Raw genomic sequence first — 18,387 nt, 5'->3', positions numbered from 1 at the left:
CCAGCAATGTCTGAAGAAAGGATAATTCCAATGTGATTCAACTTGTTTCCTTTCATACATCTCTTTCTCTAGTTGGCGCTGGTATTCTTGATCCTTTAACCAATGCTGATAATCCTTTTCCTTCTGCTGCTGCCACTTATTCAACAGGATTTAAGATGTAACTCGTGGCTTTGTCGCCCCACCTTTTGACGTTTCCCCCTGCTTATATCGGCTCTTTTGCTTATCGCGACGTCTTTTAATTTCCCTATATTCGTCGGCCGATATTTACATCTTGGGATCGACTGTTCTAGCTTCTCTTGATTTGGTTGATGTTAGGACCTTAGTCTTTCCTTTGAGCAGCCTAGCATCAACCATGTTTTGATCTCCTGGGAAAGGATTATCATCAACTTTTATTTTCTGAGGCGTATCAAACTTGAGTCTTCCTTGCTGAATAGCCCTCTGTATATGCTGCCAGAAAATTCTGCATTCATTAGTGGAATGAGAAGTAGCATTATGGAACTTACAGAACTTCTTATTCTTCAACTGATCAGGGGGCAACATAACATGATTATCGGGCAACTTGATCTGCCCCTTCTCAAGCAAGAAATCGAAGAGCATGTCTGATTTTGTGACATCAGAGTCATAGCTCTCCTTGACCCCTCTTCCTTAAGGATTTGGCACCATTACTATCTTTTTGCCCTAATTCTATTCAGCCGCAGCAACCTCTTCTTCTTCATCTTTATAGCCGTCATCGACTGAGTATGGATTATAAGCTTCGGCCACTGTGGTACTCTTCTAGAATCAAGTGCCTCTGCGCATACTCTGAAATTGGCTATTAAGCGCTGCCACTTGTTGAGCCAATTGACGCAAGTTATCAAATTCTTATCCTAGCAATTTCTCTTTCTACATTGGCAGCATTCCTTGAATGGCTAAAGCAGCTAGTTGATCATTAGCCAAGTTTAAGGAGAAGCATAAGTTCCTAGTTTCTTGGAACCTCTGAAGAAACTCAGTGCCCGATTTATTAGTCTTCTGCCTTATAGTTGTTAGATCGGTAATCTTCTTTTCTTCAGTCCCAGTATAAAAATATGTATGAAATTTCTTCTCGAGGTCAGCCTAGTTGGTAATAGAGTTGACTGACAGTGATGAAAACCAAGTGAATGCTGGCCCTGACAGGGACAAGGAGAAGAAATGAACTCGATGGGCCTCCTCAACTGATGCCTTGCGCCAATTGTATAAGATACCGACTGACATGTTCTATCGTGCTTGTACTGTCTTGACCAGTGAACTTAGCAAACTCTGGAAGCCTATAATTTGTGGGAAGAGCGACCAAATCATACCATTCTGGATATGGGCGTCTGTACGAAAAGGTTAGCTCTTTTGGCTTCAGACCGAACTGATTCTTCATCATTTTGGTCACCTTTAGCAACAACTCGTTAGCATGTGAATTTGGATTTCTTTGTACTTGCTGACCCATCTGAGGATTAAAATCCCATGTGCCTTGATACCCTGGATTTAGAATCATGTGAAGGGTGTTATAATCTGCGCCATAATGATAACCCTGTGGAATCTCTATCTGATGGGTCATTTGCTGGCTTGCTGCTTGAAGTCTTTGATTATAGACATGAGGATCTATATCTCTACGGATCCTTTGAATTGATGGTGCTATTTTTTTGAGCCAACGATGGTATGTGGCCTGATGTGCCAAAATTGATCACCTGGTTCTGACCTTGCCCCGCCGGCTATTGCACATGCTATACTGACGGTCCAGGATTATACTGTATTTGATTCGTAGTAGTTCCTTGAGCTTGTTCAGATGAGCCCTGAACTGCCTGGACATCATCATTATCAGTTGGTGCTGCTTCTTGATGGCTGGTACCGACTTGATTAGTCTCTTGGATCGTCGGATGTGGAATGTTGTAATAAGCCGACCCAACTTGACCAACTAGAAACCCATGGAACACTTCTTTTATGGTGTTGTGGAATGTGTCCAAAAAAGCTTTATTATGGCTTGATATGGTATCACGAATAGATTTGTCTATAACTTTCGTAAAGAAACGTCTGTCTTCAGCTTCAACTGTATCTGTCTGTCCGTGTAATAGAACTCTTTGTAGTGGAAATTTCTGAACAATTGTGTTGTCACGTGTTTTTGTGTAGGATAACAAACACTTGTCCTGAAATTCTTTTATAGCTTTGCCGATGACATCTTTATCTCTATTGGGTAAATCTTCATAATATGCCATAAGGATGTCGTTGTTGTTGTGAACCGCCATGATAATTGTGGGGTCCCACTGGGCGTGCTAGAAGCGTGTATCGACACGGAAATTTCGTCCTATGCCAAGGGCACACGAGTAAGCTGAAAGGGTCTGCTTGATGGAGCTGGAGATCCACCTAGCTTCAGCGCAGGGATGGTCGATCCTGCGCACTCCTCCCGAGACATGCCAGTCAATTTGACTCTGCAATTGACAAGGAGAGAAAGTTTATCAGTAATTTAGGGCCAAACATGCCGGTGTTGCCAGACAGTCCCGAATGTACGGCTCTGAGAGCCGATATGAAAGGAGATCGACTAAATAGTCGATTCTAGCATATTCATAAGAATAAATCAATTAAAGCTCATGGATTGTGTAAGAAGAATCGGTTATCGTTCAGGATGAATATCATTATTTAGACAAATATTAGTTAATGGCAAAAGGATGTCAACAATAATTAGTTTATGCTAAGCCAATGACTGCAAGTAACCGAACCCCTTCGGTATAAATGAAATAGCTCATCATCATTCAACCATTTAATAAAGATAAATCTAATGAACATATTAGATCTCATCTATCGCTATGACTAGTGGAGTATGAGGCAGAATAATGCAGGCCATAGAAACAACAATAGACTCGACGACCCTAACTTATTAGTAATACCAGTGGGGCATGAGGCAGAATTATGCAGGCCATAATACAATAATAAGATCATAGGGCTAACACATCTTTCAACCTATCTCTACTTCAACAGTCTCGTGACGTGAACTGTTCGTGAAAGCACTCGATATCGGCTAAAACAGTCGATTCAGGCATAGCGCACAGTTAAGGTCATGCCCTCTCAGAAACAGGTCTACTAAGTAACGATCCCCACTCCACGGTGCTAACAGTGGGGTGTAAGGTGGAATCACACAGGCCGTGATAACGGGCCATGGAACGATTTTCGCTAGCCAATAGATCTAGTCGAGATTAGACATGCCTTAACCGCACGCTATGCACGATCAAGATTGATATAAAACAACCGATAAAACATAACTCATCGTTTAAAGTACAGATTAAATCAGTTTAGATTAACAAATGATGGGTTAAACAAGATATAATGCCGATCTAGATCAATCACAATCGGACAAAGTGATATTGCTGTAATTAAATAAATAATAGAAGCAATAAGCAATATCAGTAACTTAATGAATCTATTCGAAGGATCGGCACCCTTAGATAGAGCCGATAACTTGACCTTAATCTAGTTCGAGCAGTGGAGGTCGACCGAATCGATGCAGCCTTACTTGAACTAGACAAGAATCGATAACTAACTTATACTAGAGTCGCAGTAGAGATCGACCGGATGGATGCAGCCGTACGAATAGAGGTATAAGCCATGACGGTACTTAAAAACAAGCAGTGGAGGTCGACCGGATCGATGCAGCCATACTTGCTGAAGAACTCACCGAGATCTACTCTACTCCTACTCCTAAGGGGTACTCGGAGCAAAAAAAAGTAAGTAACTTGTATTGGATTGATTGTATGTCTGATACAATAGCCTGGGGTTTATATTTATACCCTGGGCTGATAAAAGTCCTAAACGAACATGACTAGATAACAAAAAGAAATACCAAGATACATGAACTCTAATTTCCCTTATGTAGAATCCTCGCTGATGAAGCTTCCTTATGTTGATACGTGTTCTTGTTTCTTTTATCCTAATATGCACCCGGACATCATGTCTCTCTCAAATTAATTAAATAATATTTCTTGGCCGGCTCATAAATATCCCTTAATTAGAAAACTTTCTCGCTTTTGACATCATCGGCCGATCTCTTCTTTCCAGGATAAGCTTATCAAATTTTGGTGTAAACAATTATTCACATTTACGGCTCTAAAATAATTTATAAAAATACATTTCATAATTAATCTAATGATATTTATTTGATATCATAAATATTGATATCTTTTATCTATAATTGATCGAACTTTGGATACTAATATATGGCACGGTGCTAAAATTGCATTCTTTCCTAGACAAAGTGAGTAATTATTATACCATTATATGAGTTATTGTTATCACGTAACTCACAAGTTTATTTTTATTATATGCATAAATTAAAGAATTTTGAGTTTCAATAAGACCACTTAAAAACTATTATATATCTTGTCGGCTAAGTCGTCTTAAAATTACTTGATAGAGGACACCAGAGATCGTTGACTTTTGGGGGCCAGAGGTGGTGTCCAACGTGTACTTCGACACCCCACCACGTGGATCTCATAGCGTCGGCCGTCGAGGCATTGACCCCTCCACCAAGCCACAAAGAATCCATCCCCTCCGTCCTCTCCAACATCCGAAGAAACCACCCCAAATTGCGCACCCGCCTGTACGAATCTCCGCGCGCCATGGCCTCATCCCGGAACTCCGATGCACTGGCGGCGCCGGCGCTGACTCCGGCGCCTGCGGCGGTGGCGCTGGAGGCGCAGGCCCAAAACCCTAGCATTGCTCCCGGCGACCCGCCGTCGCCGGAGATGGAGACCACGGCGGAGGCGCTCACGCGGGAGGAGGTCCTCCGGCGGCGCCGACGCCGCGCGGCCCGGCTAGCCGGTGTGTACCGCCGGCTCTACTGGGCCATGGCTGAGGAGGTGCGCGCGCGGCACCGGCAGTACGTCTGGGACCTCGCCCGGAGCCCACTGGAGGCAGAGCAGCCGCCAGCCCCTCCAGGCGGCCCCATCCCGGCGGCCGGGGAGCCGCCGAGGCCGGCGCCGGTGCCGAGGAGAAAGAAGTGCGGGTTCACAGGGTGCAAGGTGCGGGCCATGGCCACGACCCGCTTCTGCCACTCCCACATCCTCTCGGATCCCAAACAGCTGCTGTACAAGCCCTGCGCGTACATCACCAAGAGGTTTGTCTCTTCTCCCTACACTACACGTGATTTGGAAGAAGGAAGCCGTGGATCTTGGTCTGATTAGGGTTTACTGATTCCGTCGCCTTACTAGTCTGGATCTGGCCAGCTAGTCATTCAGGTTTAGTGTTTCTGAAAGGGGATGCAACCTCTATATCTCAGTTGTGGGTTGGATTGCCATGCTTCTCTGGAGAAATCTTTGAGATGACCCCCATTAGTGCGTTTTTGTATATGTCAATGACTGATTGAAACAGATGGGGTCATTAAAGATGATACTGTATTTGTGGTGATTTATGTGTCATTTTGTGATTTTATTTTGAGGGAAAGTGGTTTTTGAATTTCATTCAATAGTGCTAAATAGGATATGTAGGCTCCAGATCGGTTGCTCTATATGGATACTCTGTCGCTCCCATTATCTCTTCATTGTTGCGTAGACAAGTGTTTTCAATCTAGGTGTTGCCTAAATTTGTTCAAGTTTTGAGCATAAATTTGTGTGCTTGTCTTTTCAGTTCTAGCTTTCTGCTTATGGATAGCTGATGTCTCATTTCATAGAATTGTCCCAGTGAACTATAGGAACCTTGCTTTTGATAGCAAGCTATTTTATGATTTAGCAGAGTTGGATCGATCAGTTTCAGCAAATAATGAAATGACATAAGCAAATAATGTATATGGTTATTTTTCTTTGTCTAAGTGAGCTGATAATTGTTTTGCTAATGAAGTATGATTTCCTATCATCATCATCGAGTTCCATCTAAACAGGTTGTGATTTTGAGTAATCGCCTCAAATTGGACGTGCTTTAATTTCTGTGGTTGTCTACTTCATTAAGATTTTGCTTTTTGCAGATTTTGATCTGTATCACTTAACCTAATTAGAATTTGAAAGCTCTGTTTCAAAGGCGTCGCCTAGGCGTCCAGGTGGACCCAGCTTGCCTGGGGTCTTGTTATGCCTTTCTGCTTGATTCATAGTTGGATTTTTTTTTTACTTAACCACCAATAGCATAGTAATTCTTTGATATAAATTACTTTTTCATACAGTTTTCTTCCCCTTAATTGATTTTAACATGAATGTTCTAACTCTTGCCCTGTTTTTCCAGTGGGCTACAGGGTGGGCTTGTCACCTGTGGTAGGCCGATCATAAAGTCTGCAGCTCCCTCCCTCTGTAATATTCACTTGCAAAGATGTCAGAAAAGCATTGCACAAGCTTATAGGAAGGTTGGCTTTAACCCACCCCTTACAGGCAAGGTCACCCCGAAGTTTAGTGTTTTGGTTGCTGAATGTGTTCGTCAGATCCAAGACAAAAGGAGAAAATCACTGAAACCTACAGCACGATAGAAATGTCCTAAAGATGGAAATGTTCACTGAACCATACCTCGATGTACATGCGTGCACAAACTAGATGATATTATTATTCTGAGATTCATCCAAAGCAGTGATAACGTACTCTGCCAGATTACTACAGTCAGTCCTGGTTGAATGATATGAATAATGGAAACTTGCATTGCATGGTATGCATGAGTTGAAGATTAAAGTGTCATTGGAAGAATGGATGTCACAGGAATAGTTGTCAGTAGCTTTTTTGAAATGAAAAATTTAATGGACAAGCTCGTGGGAGAATCAAGTATCAACTGCGAGAGCGCGCAGCATGCAGTTATAGAATCTTGAGGAGTTCTGTGTTCTATTATTTACCAGGCAGTCTTTGTCATGAGCTTTTGCGAGTTGCTGAACATGCAGCAAGACTGCATGGTTGATATGGTGGTGTGTTGATTGTTGAACATCATCATCTTGTTGGTAGTATTATACAGCCTGCATGACAACTGGTGATTGCCAGCATCAAACCTACCTACATGGGCTCATATGAAAAGCTTGACCACTCCTAGGATATCACTGTTAACATTGATTTGGTTTCTATTTTGGAGTTACACATCCAAATTGCAACCTGTATTGCATGTATAGGTAGCTCGGAGGGAAATCGTGCAAATTCTGGAGGAAACAGAATTATTTCTTGCCAAATTGAGATTCAGTACAGGTGCTTATTGTGTGCTTTGCAGAGAGATGTATGAATGCAAGATCTGTATTTCCATGGCAAATGGACTTTGCACAATATGAGATGCTACTTACCGAGAATGTTGCACATCATGCACCAAAGTAAGAGCCTTATAAAACATGCAACTATGAGGATACTGCAGTACACATTTATGTTCATCGGACGTTTGTTGCTTGGTACTGTTATAAAATTTCATGATGTTGGACAAATAATAACCCTTTGTGGCTTTATGGATTGTAGCTGTTAAAAATTTAAAATCTGGCTACAATGTATAGGTGTATTAGATTGTTTGGTTGCAGTTTAATGGCTGTAAGAACTAAGAACTCAGTTCTGATAAGGGCTAAGGCGAGGCATTTTTCCTGACATCAAGTTTTGCTGTTACTTGTTAGATGTTGCAATATGTAAATCTGTAAATGACATTTGAGTTTACTTTTTTCTTCTTTATCTTATGCTCAGATTTGTATTCCTTCTTTCTTACCGTTAGATTCAATTTATGTGTAATATTTTCCAGCAATATTTAGTTTCCGGTCCTGGTTTTTGTCAGTGACAGCTATTGTTTCTTTTTAGTGCCTTACTTTGATCTTGCAAGTTATTCTTCGTCCATTGAAAGGTTATTTCTTAGAGCTGGAGCGCTTGGTGGCGAAGGATGCTCGGTCAGATGTTGGTGGATTTTAAAATCTAGCCTACCCCAACTTGTTTGGGACTTAAAGGCTTTGTTGTTGTTGTTGTTGTTGTTGTAGTCGTCGGATGGCAAAGGATGCTCGGTCAGATTGGCTTGAGGTAGAGCTGCAGGACAGTTATTTTCTGACGAAGCAGGACCTCTGAAACAGAAATAAAATGATTTCGTAACTATCATTGAGCCTTAATATAAGAATTCAATCAAAAGTACTCTCTCCATCACATAATAAATAAGTTTCTAAAAATTTTTAGATAGACAAGAACGTTGGCAGACGCATGTACCCTTATTTTTTTTCTTTTTCGGAGGATATTTCTTGAATTTGACTGTTATTGTTTGCATAAGACATAAAGTTTCATCTCTTTTCCTTTTCCTTTTCCAAAGGATATCTCTTGAATTTGACAGTTATTATTGTGCTGCGTACTTTCATGTGTCTATAATTAGCTTCTGCATTAGGAGGCAATATTTCATGTTTGTGTAGAATATTATTTTTTAAACAAATTTTTAAACTTAGAATATTATTTATGTTGGGATGGAGGGGGTATCTAAAGTATGAAAGGTTTTAATGTTAGCTAGCAGCTTCGTATTGCTCAATGAGAGCTAGCTCACATGAGGCGATATAACGAAAAAATTAGGTGGAGACTATTCCATGATGCAACCATGGCCCCACCTCCACCTGCACTTGCACCCAAAATTTCAAACCATCGCATAATCAAACACGGAAGGAAGCCGAGTTCGATTCTCCGCCTTTGGCGTTGCACAAAAGCAAGCAATTAGCAGACAGACCATGGCTTTGGCCTTTGCAGGAGTTGCTTCTTTTGAAGCCGATGGCCATGGCTTTGAGCTTGGGCGGTGGTGGTAGGACGAGATGGTCGTGCCGAGCAGCGCGCAGGCCGGGGAACGGAGGGGCAGGCTGCCGCCATTTCCACGTCCACTACCACATCCCTCGCCAGGTCTGGGCATTCTCGCCTCCCCGGTTGCCGCCTCGCTTCCTGCTGTTGCCTTATCTGCTGATCCTTCCGGTGCTTTTCTTGGTGGTGCTTGCCTTTCTCGTGTGTTTCGGCTGGCTCACCCTTGTCTATCTTGCGTCGTCGCTGTGGAGCCGGAGCGTGGATCGCGCCGGCGATGCCAATGAATTTGGTGGAGAAGACGAACGGGAGGAGAGACCTGTGAAGCTTGTGACAGAGCATGCTGGTCATTCTGTTCTCTCAAAAGTTTGTGTTGAAGGGAAGGAGATAAAAGAGGTTGAAGATGGATTCTCTGAGGAATCTCGGTACATATCAAGGATGGCTTCAACAGGAATCTGTATCAACGATGACGAGCGAGCCAATGATGAGAAAATTGTCAAAGAAGTGATGATGTTTGAGCCATGTAAAGCATTTGCTGAGTTGGATGGTTCTACAGAGAAGCATCAGCTGCTAATGGACATTCCAATTGGTTGTTTTCTACAAGAGGTTAACACCAAAGAGTTCAGCATCTCACTTAATAGTACAACCAAATTACTTGATGTGTTGTCAATTGGTGAAGTATTTGATGCAAATACGAAGGAAATATCAGGTTTGAGTTCAAAAGAGATTTGGAAATTTATTCACAAGCATGATACTGCAGAAATACCAGTTAACAGTGCTGGGACTGATTTTGTGATTCCAGAGGTAACGACTTCAGTTGATTCAACCCCCCATGGCCTTGGAGATGAATATATGGAGATCAAACCAGAATAGAGCCTAGCAGAATTATCAGTTGACACTGTTCCTGAAAAGCTACCTGAAGACGTCACTGATGAATGGCAAGAAACACAAACTTTAGTTATTGAGCATAACAACAAGCAGCAGCTTGAAGCAGCCTCCAATGAAGAATACAGAAAGCAGATTGTTGGTATTTCAGATGAATCTCATGATTCTGTATGTGAAATAGCTGGGTTGCCACTGGATTCTGTAAGTGAAAATATATCTGAAAATTCAACAGCTTCAAAAACTCTGTTACATCAAACAAACAATGACAGATATTGAACTTCAAGAAGACCTTATTCAGAACAAGAGAGTGGAGTCATCAACTTCTGCATCTGCTGTTTGTGATTTTGCCGACAACCATTGGCGAATAAAAGAAGAACTTGATGACTTTGCAAATGAAGAAAACGTTCACGATGAGGGGACTTCAGTCCATGAATCGGTACAAGATGAGGATGAGGACATAGATAATTATGCCTCCATGGTTAGTACAAATGGACATATACTTTAGTCATGTTGTGCTAATTAGGTGTAGCTGAATTTGCCCCGGGCTCATGTCTCAACTGAATTTGGAAGGGGGCACCACGCAGATTGCCGCTCGTTCGGAGGTCCCGAGCACTGTGGTGGAACTTATGTGGAGTTCTTGATATTTTTGCAGGAGGTGAAGACTAATTGAGGTGAGAAGTTGGTCCCCTCTGTGGTCATTTATCCTGTGTCAGCCAACCCCCTCATGTTTTGTATTTCTTATTTATAGCTTTTGACAACTATTTATTTTAGGATTTGCTACGGTACTTCGAAGTGAGTCGTGATGTTAATTAGTACTAGCTCCATTTCAAATTATAAGTCGCTTTGACTTTTTTGGTTCATCTATTTTGCTACGTATCTAGACATATTATTAGATCTAGATGCATAGCAAAATGGATGTACCAAAAAAGTCAAAGCGACTTATAATTTGGAATGGAGAGAGTATCTCATATTACTGTCTAGGAGATAATAGAAGAAATATAGGATAAATAGAGAAAAATAGAATAGTCTTGTCCTGGCCTTTGCTGTCGCACACAACCAAATCTTACAAGGTTTTAGCTCAATTGTTGATAATAGGGAAAGGGTGGAAATAAAAAAAATCATAAATAAATTCTATTATTGTTTTTCCATCCATTCTTGGCGAATGTCCATAACAGTCTCCAATGCTCTACTTGTCAAGCCACTGTTCTCTAAACGGTCATTTAGCCTGTTTAAACACCGTGTAAAAGCTACACGGTGGTATGCCGTTTCTGTTTAGCTCGTTTAATTGTCTGTTTAGCCCGTTTAATGGTCCATTTTGCCCGAATAATGGCTAAACGATAGCTGACCGACTGTTTAGCGTTTAGGAAAACATTGCGTCAAGCAAATCATCTTCCTTATATCCTCATGCTACAACAATTCCTAAAATCGCAGTTATCACCCTAAATGCAGCCTGCCGATGTCAACCCACAATTGTCCTTTCATTTTCTTTAACTCGAATTTTTGGCTGTTGTGGTACATTGGACTCCTAAGAAAAAAAATTACATTGAACTATTTTTGGTACCAGAGTTTGTTAATTCAACTTACAGTACATCCACACCACATTTTATTTCAGGACCCATCCTAATCTGCTAGCAACTTTTATGCAGATTTTCAGATATCGTCGAAGTCCTCACGGAAGTATTAGGCCTACTTCAATTTCAAAAAAACTAATGCTCATCCCATTCTACTATCGACAATATTCCTCGGGGCTTGAGGTTTTATTACCTGCCTTCGCTCTTTTACTATTGTGTGTAATGGTTTTGGCCATTTGTTTTTTCTTTATTTTCCTTCATTTTGGAAGCTTTAGGCTTCCAACTATTGGGTATTGCTCCAAACAAGAATTGGCTTTTGTGTTTGTGTTTGACCTCTGAAATATTGGTTTTTTAGTTTCAAGAATTGGATTGGTGTTTACGATGAAGCCACATCTTTTTGAGTTTTTGACTTATTGTAATCTTCTTCAACTTTTTGGTCAAAGTGACCAATGTAATTGTACCTTCTTCCTTGAGATTGAAGAAAGCTTGATTGATTGTAATTGGTACGAAATAGAAATGCATCTTGTGTAGTTGAGTACATTCTTCTGTTTTGGCCAGTCCCTAGGTGGACAGAGAGTTGTAATCTGTCCTTGTTTGGTTTATTGAATCTAGATGACCAGGCCTAGCAGAGTGCTTGTTTGGTTGCTGCACGAAGAAGTGTTATATTGAATTTAGATAAAAAGCACTAAGATAGTATTCCGTATCCCGCGAGCCTGGCTCTAAAGATATATATTTCATTCTTGTTTCACAGGTACTAGGCTTACTCGCAGCTTTTGCATCCATGGAGCCAAAGCATCATAAAAAGTGATTTCCCTTGAGCCACTAATATCTTCCTTTTTAGTGTTTGAAGGGAGAGAAGTCACGAACCAAACCAACACCAAATACCAAAATCAACATTTTTTTTGGTTAGTATGCCTTGCAAGTGCTACGAACACAGGGACAAATGGGTTATGGAGTTAGGAACAACCATATAAAGGGGGACAACTTTAAAATGCTAAGAGCAACGTAAGTATTCATAAGGTAGCAAGCATATTTCAATTATATATATAGTCCTAACTAACTCAACTAGCTGTTGCAAACTTGATCTACAAAAGTAGTAAGCACTGTGTAAGGAAAATAGACTCTAGGCCTATTTACTATGGATTTTAGTGTTTGATAACCAACACAACCAAATTAGACTAATGAATTTGCAAGTAATTGTTTTGTAGTTCAATAGGGTGCAAGACGTTACTTGGACGAAGGCGACATAATGATCATACGATCAACACTATAAGCAAGACCCTAGAAGCACAAGAGAAGACCCAAGATATCAAGCAAAGTCCAAGCACGAAGATGGAAACCAAGCCAGACGCAAAACCGTGAAGAAACAAGCTTGTCAGAGGCGACCGGGCGCGCCCTTCGTAAGGACCGGACGCGTCTGATGGGTAGTCCGAGACAGCGGCAAGCGACGGTATGCGACCGTACGCTGAAGAAGAAATATGACCGGAAGCGACGATGGCACTGTTCATCATCTCGACAACACCTTTAGCGTAGATGGACGACCGGACGCACTAGGCAGCAGCGTCCGATCAGTTCCAGAGAGGCGCAAACGTGCCCAGACGCGTCCGGTAGCAAGTGACCAGACTCAGCGCCGAGTCCGATCAACGCGCCAGCTTCAACGGTCAGGAGGACCGGACGCATCCGATGTGGACGTGACATCCGGTCACTAGCAGATTGTTGGGTCTTGGGGTCCAACGGCTAGTTCTCACTTGTGGGGCTATAAATAACCCCCTAACCGGCTATTTGAAGAGTGGAGAGCTGAGAAAACATATCAAGGGTGTTGGTACATCATTTTAGTGATCTCCACTTGCATAGTGCTTAGTGATTCATTATGTGATTAGCGTAGGTGCTTATGTTGATTAGACTACCGCTTATACGCTTGCTCTAGGTTTAGGGCTAGTGTTTAGTGAGGTTTGCACACCTCTTATCACTCGGTGCTTGCGCGCACCATTGTTGGAGTAGCTTGTAGTCTTGCGAGATCACACCAACCGTGTTTGTGGTGTGACCGTCACCATATACCAAAGGGAACAAGGCCCGTGGCGGTTCAGCCGGAAGCTTGATAGTGAAGGCGGTGGGGAGTGGTCCAGGAGAGGCTTGCCGGAAGGCACACTGGAGACCCACTTACGCATGGGGGAAGGCCTAGGGCTATCCACAGAGTTACCCGACCGGAAGGTTGGCCCTTGCGAGGGATTCCTTGCGAGGGGCTCCAACGAGGACTAGGGGAAGCTTGAGCGCTTCTCGATACCTCGATAAAAATACCGAAATCGTCGATGGGAGTTTGCATCTCTACCTCATCTTTACCTTCCGTATTTACATTGTTACCTAGGTTGTGTGCTTTACTTTCTTACCTTAGTTGATAGGCTAGTTGATAGGGTTCGAACTTAGGTTGTAAGACTCTTTTGCTGTAGAGATAACAACACATTAACAAAAACATAGTTGCACATTTAGATAGATTACTTTCTTGCATAGGTTTTGCTAGGGTGGAATTAGAGGCCATAGTTTAGAGTAGATTTTTAAGTTGCATAATTCATCTCCCCTCTTAGGCGTCATGGTCCCTTACACACTAGATAGATTCAGTGACCACACAAGAGAAATCTAGTGCCCTGCCATGTCGATTAGCCATTGTCGACCGTTGGAAGCTTACTTACTTGTTGTGTGCCCTATCAAACAAATCTAGCGCGTTTTCTAGAGGATTGGGACCTTTCAGAACCGCACCTCAGCTCTAATCTTCGATGCATTCTCCTGTGCTCTCTTCTCCTCCACTGTGCATGTGCAATGGCTCTATACTAAAACTATGGTGTCATACCGAAAGCATGCCGTGCACACTTCCAACTCTATCTTAGACTAGACCCACTTGATTACTCTAGTGCACCCACCAGAGTGTCCAGTGCAAACCAAAAATCTCTGATGCTCGTCTGAGTGTGTTTCTTCATGTCCATTCATCCTGGCTTCACTTGTATGATGTCTTGAGTTTCTTGGTTGTCTTCTAGGATTTTCAAAGCTCCTCCATTTTTTTCTTTCTTTGAGCTCTTGATCTCCACCTTTGCCTAGCTCAAGTCCATCTTTGTATTGTTAGGACTAATATACAATGTATACTAGCAAACATTGTTAATCCTAATGGTTATGTTTTCGAGCAATCAATAAATTCATTATGCCCTTGCTAGGGTCTATGTTTTTTTGCAATCTCTCTCCTTTTTGATGATTCATGACAACACAACCAAAGTAAGTAATAAAAGATACATAAAAACTACTTACTTGCTTGGATGCAATGCAAACCCCCCTACCCAGCCATTTGGAGTGTGGTTCATCCCTTTGTGCTATAGCCACCTGTCACACCCAATTTTAAGGATAAAATTGAATGCACAAAACTCGTGTGTGCCCAGGAATCAATCACACACACAAGCTGACAAATTACAATAGTATCTTCATGGTGTCTCATACATCAGAGTTATAATAAAACTTAGTCTTATACATCACAGCGGAATAATAAAAAGATAATAAACTCTCGTGGCCGTTATCACAGGGAAGGTCAACTGGTTGACCACAAGCCTAATAATCCTCCGGGAAATCCTCATACCCGTTGTCATCTGTTACCCATCCGGGATTTTTATCCAAGTAAAGAAAATAAACAAGTGTAAGTACATTCCGTACTTAGCAAGCTAACATGGGGTTATGAAGCTCAAAAAGGATAGACTCTAGTTTACTGCAGTTAGTATTTTTAATAGGTCAAACTTTTATTCTCAAGTATTATCAATTTATGCTTAAGCTCCCATTTAATTCCCATAAAAAAACATATATCAAGGTCAGGTTTACCATTTTTCATCATAGAACAACTTAAATGATCATCATCAAGTAACCAGTTATTCTGTGAGTTTTTCCGGGCCGCTCGTATCCGTGAGCACGGCTATTATAACAGTTTGTTACCCTCTGCAGAGGTGGTGCACATTCACCGCGAGTCGTGATCCCCATATGCCCGGGTTAATTACTCCCATGTCACTACCAAGGTGAGCGGGCAGGGTACACTATGAAGCCATTTCATAGGTTTCCCTAACAAGTTAGGGCCACTAGGTTTCCTTGGCAGACAGATGTAGGAACCCCCCTTTCCTATGGCACACATCCATCGCGGCTATACTCATAGGAACAGAGGCAGCCCTATACCCAAAGTGGCAAGCCCCTTTTGCGCCAAAAAGGTAACCTCTAACCAGCTAGGAAAGGTCCTATTACTGAGCTAAAGTCAGAGCCATATGACTCTCCCGGTTGCACTGTCAGTCCCAGCTTTTGCCGATAGATAAGTCCTTAGGGAGGGCCGGGAGCAACATGAACAAAGGTCATTTGCACTTTCGCCCTATGGAACAATTGTTATAATTCATGTTACTCACTTTGTTCCATAATATCATTCATCAATATGTATATCAAGTTCAGTTAGAGCACTAGCAATCTACCCATATGCATTTAACCCATAGGAGACAAGGAACATGATAACAATCACTAGGATGTCCTTACGGGTATCAAAATTTGACACATGCAAATGAGTAATTGCTTAAAGTGAAATAGAACATCAAGGAAGGCCCATGTTATACTTGCCTTGGTTCACAAACTCGTGCTGGTCCTGCTGGTCGTCGAAGAGTTCTTGGTCCCCAACGTTTTCCTCACCGTCTGAACGTGACCAACATGGCAACATACAACATTCCAGTAGCATTCATACAAAGCAAACATTCCTATCATTAGAACAGTACACCAACAGTATTGAAATCAAGATAAAATGTCTGTAAAACTAATCTACGTTTCGCTACGATCACGTCAACGCGAAGTTCACAAAAAATGGAGCTAAAATGCGAAAGTTATGAGTAAAACGGGTTTTCCTATAGCCCTATATTTAATTAATTCTAATCATGAAATTAAAAAGTTCCAAACTTGACTAACAGTAGCTCCAACATGTAGCTTATGAAATTACAAAGCTAACGCGATTTGAATGGATCAATTCGGAGTTAAAACGACAATTCTATAAGCGAAACAGTTCGAATGGCATTTCTGTAAATACTAAAAGCGTACTTTAGACTAAACCAATGAACTATACGCTTTCAAAATGAGAATGCGTACTCGAGGAAATACGCTAAGGACGGCGAGTTCTATTACGCGAAAACAGGAGGGCTCTTTAGCAATTTGACCCACGAAAGGGGTATCGGCCAACGATGGCCGTTGGATTAGAAATGGACGGTCAGCAACGGATCTGGGGAGAGAGAAGAAAGGGGTGGCCGGCCAAAACAGTGACTCCGGCGAGGCTAGCCATGGCCGGCGGCAAAGAGCATGCCGGCGAGCTCGGTTAGGGGGGCTAGGGTCCGCCAAACGGGGAACCGAGGGCACCCGAGAGCTCGAGGGGAGAAGGGGGTCGCGCACAGGTCGAGAAGATGGCCGGAGGGGAAGGCCGGGGCGGCGACGCCATGGCCGGCGGCCAAAGCTCACGAACGCTTGCGAATAGGGCCCCAAACGGCCATGAAATACCAAATCGAAGGCATAGGGGGAAGGAGGGAAGCATGGCGGAGCTCACCGCGACTTCAAACGGGGACGAGCGTGACTCGGGGACGGCGTTCCGCGGACGGTGAGGATGGTGGTCGGTGGGGCTCCTCCGTGCGGCAGTTGTGGCCAGGCAAGGCAAAAATGGAGCGGGGAGCGAGAGAGGGACGCGCGGGAGGGGCTCGGCTCTTAAAAAGAGGCCGAGGAGCGGGCGACGCGCCCACGATGCGCGAGGAGCGGGCGCGGTTGCGGCTCGACCGCCGCTGCGGTTGCGGGTCGCGCGGGAGGAAGGTGGGGGGAAGAGCTGACCAGCGGGCCCGGTTGGCAGCGGCTGTGAGCGAAGGAGGTGCGCCGGTTGGGCTAGCGCGTCTCGCTGGGCTGGGCGGCCGAGGCGCGCGGCGGTTGCACCAGGGAGAAGGGGAGCTGGGCCGGCGGGGCTTGCTGGGCCGGGCAACGCGCGCGGCTGGGCCAACGGTGCCGGGCCGAGCGGGGAAAGGGGAGAGAGGAGGGTGAACGGGCCACGGGAAAAAGGCCATGCAGGCCGAAACCGAGGGGGGAAAGGAGATATTCATTTTCCTTTTTATTTTCCAACAAATTTTCCCAAAAGCATTTTCAAATTATTTTTGAACTCATTTGAATACTAATTTAAGAACAATCATCACATAAGTAAATAATGCAGTAGCATGTATGCATCCACAAGTTTCAAATCTTATAATTGATTTTAATTCGCCAAAAATTATTAATTTCCTATAATTGAATGCACACTTAATATCATAATAAATCAAATTTTAATTATTTAAAAAAAATGAAAAAGTTTGGGTGTTACAAATCTACCCCCCTTAAGATGAATCTCGTCCTCGAGATTCGTGTGATTGCTTACTCAAACAGTTGGGGATAAATTTTTCTCAGATCCTCTTCTCTTTCCCAAGTAGCCTCATCCTCTATATAACGATTCCACTGTACCTTGCACATCTTTACTGTTCGGCTTCTCGTAACTCTTTCGGCAGTTTCCAAAATCTTTATCGAGTACTCTTCATAAGTAAGATCTTCCTTAACAACAAGTTCTTCCAAAGGAATTTGTTCTTCAGGTACCCTTAGACACTTTTTCAACTGGGAGACATGGAACACGTCGTGCACACTGGACAAGCTCTCAGGCAATTCTAACTGATAAGCTACTTCTCCATGTCTCTCTAGGATCTTAAAAGGTCCTATATACCTTGGTGCTAATTTTCCTTTCATATTGAATCTTCTCACACTTCTCATTGGTGACACTTTCAGGTACACATAATCACCAATCTTGAAAGCCAGCTCTCTTCTGCGAGTATCAGCGTAACTCTTCTGTCGAGACTGAGCTACTCTCAAATTATCTCTAATCATTCTCACTTGTTCTTCCGCGTCTCTAAGGACATCGGGACCAAACACTTGGGTTTCTCCAGTCTGATTCCAGAACAAGGGCGTTCTACACTTACGTCCATACAATGCCTCGAAAGGTGCCATCTTGAGGCTCTTTTGATAACTATTGTTGTATGAGAACTCTGCGTAAGACAGACTCTTATCCCAACTATCACCATACTGGAGGGCACAGGCTCTCAACATATCTTCCAAAATTTGGTTGATCCTTTCAGTCTGTCCATCGGTTTGCGGGTGGTAAGCAGAACTGAAATTCAACTTTGTTCCCAAAGATCTATGTACTTTATGCC

The 18,387-nt window shown here is 42.9% G+C and overlaps 1 protein-coding gene and 1 pseudogene across 1 annotated transcript; both read left to right on the top strand.

Annotated features, from left to right (window-relative positions):
* Positions 1-4,512: 4,512 nt before the first annotated feature.
* LOC136513636 (uncharacterized) lies at positions 4,513-7,671 on the top strand. The gene is made up of 2 exons (XM_066507606.1): positions 4,513-5,110; positions 6,205-7,671. The coding sequence occupies exons 1-2, from the start codon at positions 4,614-4,616 to the stop codon at positions 6,440-6,442; spliced, it is 735 nt and encodes a 244-aa protein (XP_066363703.1). The 5' UTR covers positions 4,513-4,613; the 3' UTR covers positions 6,443-7,671.
* Positions 7,672-8,362: 691 nt separating this feature from the next.
* Positions 8,363-10,229, top strand: LOC136510665 (uncharacterized; annotated as a pseudogene).
* Positions 10,230-18,387: the final 8,158 nt, after the last annotated feature.

This window comes from Miscanthus floridulus, chromosome 16 (assembly GCF_019320115.1).
Source record: "Miscanthus floridulus cultivar M001 chromosome 16, ASM1932011v1, whole genome shotgun sequence".
NCBI classification, from domain to species: Eukaryota; Viridiplantae; Streptophyta; class Magnoliopsida; order Poales; family Poaceae; genus Miscanthus; species Miscanthus floridulus.
The sequence above is the reverse complement of the archived record's forward strand: the minus strand, read 5'-3'. Positions and strand labels throughout refer to the sequence as shown.